Here is a 10,580-nt window from a genome sequence, read left to right on the forward strand (position 1 = left end):
CGCGGCAGCCTAAACAAACTGATGATGCAAATGGGTTAAGAACGATTCCGTGCTTTTATCAATTTCATGTAATAGGATCGCATTACTAGAAGTATTTTTTTTTACAAATTCTTATCTGTTTACCAAACATTTTTAGTTTTAAACAGTGCCGCGTAGTTCACAATTGAGTGACATAGAAAAACAACGAATACTCGATTTCAAGAACTGCGGGAAAAGTCAATAGGAACCTGCAACGATAATTAATATATTACAGATTGTACTAAGGAATTTTAAAAAAATTGGAACTGTGAGTTACGAGAGAAAAAGCAATCTATTTTAAATTGTGAACCGATTTAATTTAAAATATAACATAAGTCTTGTGTGAAGTATAGAAGAAACCGAGCAATGCAAAAACGTCATATCGATGTGAAATTAAAATCGACTAAATACAGCATTTAGAAAACAAGCATGTGGAAATATATCATTTTTAGCGATGAGAAAAAAAATAATTTGAAGAGGCTGATGGTTACAATGACACTTGGCATGATATAAGAAAAGAAAGAAAAAATAATTTATAACATTTATTACCAAAGCCAGCATTAAGTCCGATCTAAACTCCATGAAGAACCTATGTGGTATTTTGACAAGATAAGTTTATATTCAAAAGAAACCATAAATTAACAATGTCACTCCGTTTGAACAAAGATTTCAAATGATCGATTGTTAAAAGTAATAAAAGTAAAGGAAAATTCACTAAATACTAAATAAAAGGATATTCAAATTAATATTGAGTTCATATTTTTTCTCAGTCTAAAATGTAATTCTAAGACAACATTTTTTTTTAAGATTACCAAATAAGAAAGTTTTGTTCTTGTTTATCTATATTTGTCATATATTACATTAAGAAACGGTCTTTTTAATTTTTGTTTGAATATTATGAAACATGTAGAATTTTATCGAGTTTATAATTATTCACAGCACTGTGTAAATAAGGAAGAAAAACATTCTGATTTCACGATACCATCGATTTACAATTTAAAGTGAATTGCTTTTTCTCAAAAATTTTGAAACAATTTTCTTTAAATGAAAAACACTTCTTAAGACTGCCTGATCATGTTTTGATTATTATGAAAAATGGCAAATTATTTTTTTGACCAGGTGTATTTACTATTAATTACAAAAGTATTGTGAGACTATTGTAAATTTGACTGTTATTCTCTGTATCGTAAGTACATGTACAAAGAACGAATAAAAATATATTATGTTATGCCAGAATATACTTTCTAGATAACAAAATTGCAATAATTTTTTATATTAATTATACACGATTGTTTAAACAATGTAAGAAAAACAAAAGAACCATTTTTATCGCAAAAATATTGAGATATTATGCAAAATTAAACGTCTAAAACTAAAATACCAATTTTTAAATAAAAATTAATATTTCGTAAGATATCTTTTTTATTATACAACATGCCATAAACATGTTGGTATATTGGAAATAAGTTAAGAAAAATAATATCGATATTCTGAACTACTCTCCTCTAAACCGTTTCTAACCCCTTTTTTTTTAATTTTAAGTATTTCGAATGTTTTGATCTAGTTAATCCTGTAATTCACATGCTTTATTTTTAAGACTGTGTAGAATATACACTGTTCAATAATCGTCTCTAAGTACTTAATATGCAGAATTGTGTAAAATATTGATTGAGGTACAAGAAACATCATTCTAGTTAAAAGGAAGTATAATTGTATATTGCAAATGCACTGTTGCATCTGCAAGAAAAGTAAGATCATAGATAGTGAAGTATTATTGATTAATAATAACTAAACTATTTCATTTAGTAATTAAATTAGTAATTTTCCAGGTTTAAGGTACACCATCTATACAGGAATTTAGTATCTAGATACCAAAGTATGTAGAATAGTTTATTTAGATATGTATTACATTTTGTAATAACCACACATATTTAATAAAGTATTATATCTACTAAACAAAACATTCTATATTTTAGAAATAATAAGAAGAAAAACAATGTCATGCGTTTTAATGCAACTTTAAACGTTGATGAGGTGCCAAAATTTGGATGCAAGAGAAGATACAAGGAGAAAAAAGTTTTAAATTACCAGTAGAAAGTATAAGCCAGAAGATCAGCCATTGATTCTAAAATCTGGTGAAAAAATTGGAAAAAAATTTAAGGGTATAGGAGAAGGTGGTGTAAGTGAAATTGCTGCTTATTATGTTTTTACCCATGCTGCTGATGGAGCCATAGAAGCTTTTCCATTGCATGAATGGTAAGATAATTTAACTTTCTGAAGATTATTGATTCAGAATTTCACTGACTATTCAAATAAGTTCATTGCATTTCTTTTATTTTTTCCACTATTTTCTTTTTATAGGGTAAGTTCATGGTATAATATAATGATTTTAAGGATCTAGAGAACGTTAAGAAAGCTTAAAAACTGTTTTAAGTTTGAAAAGCATCGTTAACAGGTTCATCGTCATCTTCGTCTTCTTCTCCCTCGCTTTCAAATGTATTGTCCGGAATGTCATATAGTCTTATCATTGGTTTATTTGGGTCTTTCATAATGAGATATTTGCCATCCTTTTGTTTCATACAAATGTCAACAATGCATCGCAAAATACCCCAAGCATTGTCCATATTAAGATTGATTTGTGTTGCAAATTCATTTGGCTTGTATTGCTGTGTACCAAGAATAACATGTTTGCTGGAGTCTCTAACCATCGCCCTTGATACATATCCAAACTTTAATTGATCTGAACCTGCTAATAATGCTTGAACAGTCCATTTAGCTAATTTGCAAGCATTATTTCGCAATTCGTTTGCTAATACAGCACCACGTTGAGTATCTAACTTCTGTCTCCATTCAACACCATTGGCTAACTTTGAATCCCATTCATTCAATGCTTTGATTGTTAAAAATTGCATTTCATTATTAGGACCTTGCATTACAGCATCATGTTCACATCTTGCAATAAGAACAATACCATTGTTTAAATCCCATTTTCTGTAACGGTATGCAACACTGGCAACATCACCTTCTTCTTCTTCTGAGATAAATGGATTTCCTTCCTCAAATTTATATCGAGGTTCATTGGACTTTAGTACTTGTTGAGAAAAGTTATGATTGATGAACGTAGCTTCTAAAGCTAGGTTTCTGGGGGAATTTAAAGAATTTCCATCATCTTGAGGAGGCTCAACACTGGTTTCATTCACAGTTAACAAATCAAATTCGGTACTGTCCCGTTTGTCAAAGAATAGTTTATCTCCAATTTTTTCAATTACGATATCCCACGAATAGTTGCTACGAGTACAGCACATGATTGTTGCTAAAATTGCATCTGTAGCATAAACATTTCCCTCTGTCTTTGAAAGTTTGCGTATTATTGGATCATCAGTGGTAGTAACTGTATGGAAAATTCTGTCAATCCTCTGTAGTGGCTTTTCACTTTTCACATTTACCCTATCATATGTTTTATCATAATATTCAAGAGAGCCGCAACATAAAATATCTTCTCCATCTTTCACATTAGGTAAAGAGAGTTTTGCTAATCGTGGGAAATCCATTTCTTCAATAGTTACCCAGTCAGGTCTTACAGTAACAGATGCATCGCGGATTTTAATTGGTGGTTGATTCTTATGATTACGTAACCCTTGCTGTCTACCCCAGCGTTTTGTTTGCCCTTTGCGTTCCCTTTCACGAAGTTTCAATTTACCCAGTTGCTGCATCTGACTCAACGCACCTCGCTGACCTCCACGTCCACGTATATTCCTCTGATTATGTCGGAAACGGCCACCGCGTTGGTAAGGTGGTTTCTGTACACGGGTTGTATCAACAAGGTGGAAAGTTGTTTCGTCTTCATCATGATAGTATGCATACTGACTGCCGGAACCAAACTGTGATGTATACTTGTCTAAAATATTCAAATATTTAATTGTTTAAGAGTTACACTCCTTATATTTTATCATACAATACTTTTTATTTTAAAACTAATATTATTTAACACATTTAGAACATAAACCATCGATGAACTCTGTGTCTGCATGGGATATGTTTTAATTTTTTGCATCTCAGAAAATATTTCAGGATAATAAAGAATGTAAATTATATCCTTTGATTAAATATAAAGTGCCACATTAATACATAATCAATGAAAGTAAGAGAAAATTACAAAACTGTTCAATATTTATTATGTATTCATAAATTTCATAATTAATGCTTTGTTAAATATTTGAATTGTGTTATTTGTAATGATTGAATTTAAAAATTTTTCACACATTAAAACTAATTATGTGTCAATTTATAAAATTTATTAATACCTCCTTTAATAATGTAAACTTAATAATTAAAATAATTATCGACTTCATTAATTAATAATAAAAAATCTGAAAATGTTTATATTAGTATTAATATAATATAAATACAATTGTTTAAATTGTATCAAATTGAAGAGTTGAGTCAGAAATTAAAGAATGAATAGTGTAAGAAGTTATGAATTTGTTGTTATATCATTTCAACTGATTTCTAATAATTTAATAAAAAAATGTTTCAACCAAAAGTTCATTAGTGTCAAATGGAGAATTTTCATAAAAAAAAAGGGAATTAATTTGAATTTTTTGAGAAGTATTATATATTGTTTTTCTCATATTTTGGAACTATATAAATCAATTCAGTAACAATATCATGTAAGATTTTAATTATCTATTCCTAAAATAATTTATATCTGACAGAATTTATGAGTTCGCTAATACATAACATTGACATATTGTTTATAGATACAAATTTATATGAAAACATGCACCAAGTAATACAAATAAATAAACAGTATATGTTACACAAGACATAAATATAATTAGAGTAAATGTTCAGACATAAATGAAAGTGTTGTAGAATTAAATAATAAAATTTTGCAGTTTAAGGATATGAAAAGAAAATTAATGTATGGTGCTCTTTAAAGAAGACAAGGTAATCTACAAGACAAGATCTACTTTTTTATGAAAATAAATGTTTCACTTAATATCAATAAGTTTTTATCTACTTTGTCTCTTTATTGGGACATGAAAGTCAGTCTGAATATTTTAACAGTTATGTATAAAATTTGACTTAATTATTGTAAAGAGTATAACAATTAAGTAAAATACTATAAGAGTATATGGCTTAAAAATTAATATTTACCAAAATATTCATTAAATAATGCTTATTGTAAGATACTCAAAATGTTACCTATTATAATCAGTGTAAACAATAATCTTACAAGGTCAATAACACTGTTCAGGAACAGCAACATAATATTGTATTAATTTTACATTTACGAAAGTTTAACATTCATTGAAGCATATCTCAGTAAGTATTAGTTTTCTACACTGTCTTTTACACTTTTTTCAATGGCAAAGACAATTTTTTTACATTATAATTGAAAGATTTAAGATGACTTTTATATCTTAATGAAAAAGAAAAGTGAAAAGAAACTAATTGTAGCAATGTGTGCTCTAGTTTTATACTCTAGAATTTCTATTTGAAAAGTTTCCACATAACAATTTTCAGGTATTATCAATTTAACGGACAGATCTTGAAGGACCACCCTGTATAGTAACTTTCATTATGAAAAGTACGATTGTACAACAATTTACAATATTGAAATATTTTAAATAATAAACATTAATTTTTAAATTAAAAATTATGTCAAAGGAATTAGAATTACTAAAGGAATCATTTCAATACGTTCATGATAGATTGTATGTGTTAATATACAGTTACTTACAAAAGTATCTACCTACTTTATACGTACTTATAAATTTAGTCAAATTTAATGTTCGTATTATCAATACTAATTCACTAGTTTCTAATTGTATATTTGTATATTTGTATATTTTATTACTTCTATACTTCAATATATTTTTTATTGTATTACTAGAATTGTAATAATAATTGTTATGTGTTATTGAGATTTTTGATTTTTAAGTAAACTATTAGTTTCTTTGCTATTAAAGTTTCTCTTATTTTTAGTATTTTTTATACTTGCTATTTCAATAGCATTAGACAAATTTTTCACAACTGAAGCAATATGAAAAACATAAGATACACAAACAAAAATTAAAAATAAGTAAATAAATCTTATATTATGATTTTCTGATATCATTCTTTGGTAGAGAGGTGGATCATAAAATATGTTAATTAGCATTTATAATAATGTGAATTTACAGTTAATAGTTAACTTTTAAACTGATCTAATATGTAAAATATATTTTGTGTATAAGGTGACTGATATTTTTGAGTAACACATTTAACTTAAACAGTTATATCTGGACAATAAAACCTTAAATAGTTATTGAAAGTAAATAATTGTTATATTATACAGAATTTATAATGAATTTAATTAAATAGAAATAAAACTAACAAAATGAATATTATAATATTTACACCAAGTAAATCAGAAAATAACAACTAATAAAACTGAAAATAAGAGTGAAACATTTCTACAGACAAATATAAAATTATAGGTTATATAAATGTAAAAAGTTTGACTCACTGGGGAATTTTTTATCTTGGAAAGCCGGTGTGGTCCAGTCAGATATCTGCGATAGAAGGTAATTGAAAAGAATACATAACAAATGTTTGCGAAAAATTTATAAAAAGTTTTAAAAAGATGTTAATTACAAACCTTGCCCAATCTGTCGCCTTTTGAGAATGGTTGATAAGGTATATCCTTAAATTGATCAGGTAATTCACAAGGACCCCATCCGTCAGGATTATGTTGAATTCCAGGTGCTTGAAAATGCGCTACCTCTTCTTCCTTCTGCACCTTATTGTCCGAAACCACCACGTCGTCCGTCATTCTGTACTTTTCTAAGACGACAAAGACAAGACACGAAGGTATTGTTCGTTTACCGGAAGAACCGGCAACGCCATTATAAAGTAAACACTTAAAGCTCTATTCATAAGTTGTTATTGATCTTAGGTTTTGTTTGACCCCTTAATGAGAGCTGATTTAATTTATAACTTACAATGTCTTAATCAATTATTATTTATCAGATAGTAGTAAGGCTTGATATATATTACATTAGGAACTATTATACTTCGATCAGTGAGGGTCTAGAAGGTACTAAACAAAATCATATGATTTCGGCAGGCTTGTGTGTCATACGAATTATTTCTGAAGAGCTTTCAATTTTGTATAATTAAAAGTAGTCCAATTATAAAATAGTCCGTCTTATTTTCATCATAAGAATCTTGCTAATACATTGATAATTTAAGTTTCTAGTTTCAAATGTGGTTTAGCAGCACATATGTCGCCATCTAGCGCTTCTCTAACGAACTATTTCTCGACAAACTTGGACGTTTTGCCGTAGATGGTGCCACTTGTGCTTTTCGGAATATTTAAATTTTGATCTATGTATTAAGTACTTTTTGGATTTGTGCTTCTGCACAAAGTTAAGAATAAAAAATTACTATATTATGCATAAATCATATCTGTACAAACATCATTTTCCTTTCTTACTTAAACAAAATTTAGAATTCTTGACTCTATCATTTTAGCAAGCTTTCTAAATACAACTATTAAAGCTGGAATGTAGCTTTCATAAAAAATAGGAATAAATAACGCGTTTAGAGATGTACACAGGAGGTCTGTTCGAATGTAAGTGCAAAACATAATTTATAGGGAGTAAAGTATTATGTGTAGATTTACTTGTAACGTGTATTACAATGTAAGGGTCAAATGAAACTTACACGTAAAGTCTTTTATATACGATTTTATGTATAATTTTTATTTGACCTTTAGACATATAACGCGAATCCTATGTATACGCCTAAACGCGTTATTTATCTCTATGTTTTACGAAAAGTTTATATTTTGTCAGCTAGATTCTATTACACGGGTTAACAGCACGTATGTCATTTTAATTATAAATTCAATCAACGCGAGTGAAACAATTAAATCATTATCGTGCTCTTCCCCCCAATTTAAAGTTCAACAGTAATGGCTTACGGAGGTAGGTCGTCCTTCAGTCCGTGATAGTCAACAGGACAAGATACAAGATACCGGCGATACAATTAGTAATTATATACTAAATAATTCGTATTAGATTATGTATGTCACAATAATATTCTAAAATTATGAATAATAATAGTTTAAAAATTTTACCATGGAATTATAGAATTAATCAAAATAAGTTGGATTTACAGTTATGTGGCAGTGGCCAATGGACCACCAATAGGTCAAAACTGGCCACCTGTTTTTTGTTTCTTTCTTCTTTTCTTTGTTCATATACATTTGTATTTACTTACAGGTTTTAATTTGTACACGTTTTTCCTTGTTTATTCTTTGCATGAATGTATTAAATCATTAACCAATTTTATATCTGCTGTGAATGTTTCTCTTATTCTTTAGTTAAGTGAATGAGGAATATCAAGGGAGCGAGAAACATTGAGGAACGAAGAACGAAAAACGAAGAACGAAGAACGAAGAATGAAGAGGACTCCGACATCGTAGCCGCCGTTTTAAGATTAGACTAAGTTAGTTTTAAGGCCATCATGTACGAATGTCTGTACTCTGCCAAGCGATTATCGAATCTTTAGCTTATTTTTGCCCGCTTTCTCGTTTCCCAAACCGGTCACCTCTGCTCGTTGCATAAGCAAGTGACAGAGGGAGATTCTTGATCTCTGTTTCTGTGGAAGCCGCCGATCGCAGGAGAGGACCCTCTCTTTCGTAATCCTTTGTAAGTCATGACCACGCTTGCGTGGCTCGTGGCGCGGAGTTGTGGGGAAATGGGGCACTCCTTTCGTCGACATTGGCCACTTCCTCCCGAATCGGACCCACTAAGGGGAAACGGGGTCGACTTGGTAGGACCGACTCCAAGGTTCGCGTTGGATCCTCCACAACTTTGCCTCATTTTATTCGACGATGTAATTGCTTGACAGATCTAAACGAGGAGATTGAAGGAACTTTAGTTCCTTCTATGTCCTCGATCTGGTATCTTCGTTTGTATTGCGCATCGAGGGAGATCGATGGAACTATGCTTCCATCTACCTTCCTCCGGGTCTCCGCTTACAACAACCTCCAAGTGGTAAGACCTGGTAATCGGTATTACTCGCTACAAACGATAATTCGTCGACTAACACCGAGCTAATTGGCTGCGAATTTAGAATAATTTTTACCGTTTCAATTATGAATACTTAGCCTAGTTACTTATGGAGTAAGAGACATTGTACTAGGTGTACAAGTATGGAATGCGGATTTTTTTTCCAAAATAACACGTTATTTTCGGAAGAATGGTAAAAATAGCTTTATTCAAAGTATGCTCCATTGCTAGGCATTGTTAGGCATTTTTCCCATCTTTCGGGCAATTTGTGGATACCACGCCAAAAAAAAATCTTCACCTTTTGCCGTGAACCATTCATCGAGCCATTTTTTCACATCTTCGTATGAATCAAAGCGCTGCTCAGCAAGTGCGTGGCCCATCGATGCAAACAAGTGGTAATCGGAAGTAGCCAAGTCTGGTGAGTAAGCCTCATGGATTAGAACTTCCCAGCTGAGTGCTTCCAATGTGTCGCGAACCGGTTTTGCCGTATGTGACGGAGCATTGTCATGAAGAAAAATTACCTTGTGTTGCCTCTTTTGGTATTCTGGTCTTCTTTCAAGCAGCGAATGGTTCAAATTGATCAATTGTTGCTTGTAGCGTTCAGTATTAACCGTTTCACCAGGTTTTAACAGCTCGTAATAAACCACACCCTTCTGGTCCCACCAAACACAGAGCATCGTCTTTCTGCCAAAGCAATTCGGTCTTACGGTCGATGTGGATGGTGAATTTACTCATGATTTTTTGCGTTTGGGATTCTTGAAATAAATCCACTTTTCATTCCCAGTAACAATACGGTGCAAAAATGACTCCCTTTTGTATCGTGCGAGCAAAATTTCACATGTGCTTTTGCGTCTCTCCATCTGCCTGTCGTTCAACTCATGTGGCACCCACCTGCCGGTCTTCTGAATTTTTAGATTAGAAACAGTTTGTTGACTAACGTTCAATTGCTCTACAAATTGTTTTTTTGTTTGTGAATCATCTTCGTCCAACAGAGCTTGCAATTCCATATCTTCGTATCTTTTTGGCGGTTTTCCATGTTCCTTGTCTGTAACATCGAAGTCACCACTTTTGAAATGCCGAAACCATCGTTCACACGTATCTTGCTTGGTGTATTTGCTTGCTTGCTCTTTACTTGGTATATGTTACATTGTAACGTAGAAAACTTTTGTGGCGCATAACAATGTACGATACTTAAAATATGACAATGAAAAATAGGAATATGATTGTAACTGAAAGAAATATGTATATTATATAAAATAAAACGAACATATGCAGTATATCTCGAGCTTTTTAATTACATCCTTCCTCTCCCTCTCTGGCATTCCTATAAATTACTTCAACAATAATTGACTGATGTAATTTTCAACAATTCATGAAGAAGGAATACCTCCTCGACTATCATGTTCTGCTGATACCAATGTCCCGAAATCGACGAAAAATTTTAGCCGGAATTCAGAAATTCATTTAAAACTCCCGCAAAATGTCAATTCGCGGAAA

General features: G+C 31.0%; 1 protein-coding gene across 1 annotated transcript; it reads right to left on the bottom strand.

Moving 5' to 3' along the window:
• Positions 1 to 1,883: 1,883 nt before the first annotated feature.
• On the bottom strand, positions 1,884 to 6,896 carry LOC143144604 (eukaryotic translation initiation factor 3 subunit D-like). The gene is made up of 3 exons (XM_076307191.1): positions 6,665 to 6,896; positions 6,533 to 6,578; positions 1,884 to 3,916 (listed from the first exon to the last, which is right to left on the bottom strand). The coding sequence occupies exons 1-3, from the start codon at positions 6,836 to 6,838 to the stop codon at positions 2,448 to 2,450; spliced, it is 1,689 nt and encodes a 562-aa protein (XP_076163306.1). The 5' UTR covers positions 6,839 to 6,896; the 3' UTR covers positions 1,884 to 2,447.
• Positions 6,897 to 10,580: the final 3,684 nt, after the last annotated feature.

This window comes from Ptiloglossa arizonensis, chromosome 3 (assembly GCF_051014685.1).
Source record: "Ptiloglossa arizonensis isolate GNS036 chromosome 3, iyPtiAriz1_principal, whole genome shotgun sequence".
NCBI classification, from domain to species: Eukaryota; Metazoa; Arthropoda; class Insecta; order Hymenoptera; family Colletidae; genus Ptiloglossa; species Ptiloglossa arizonensis.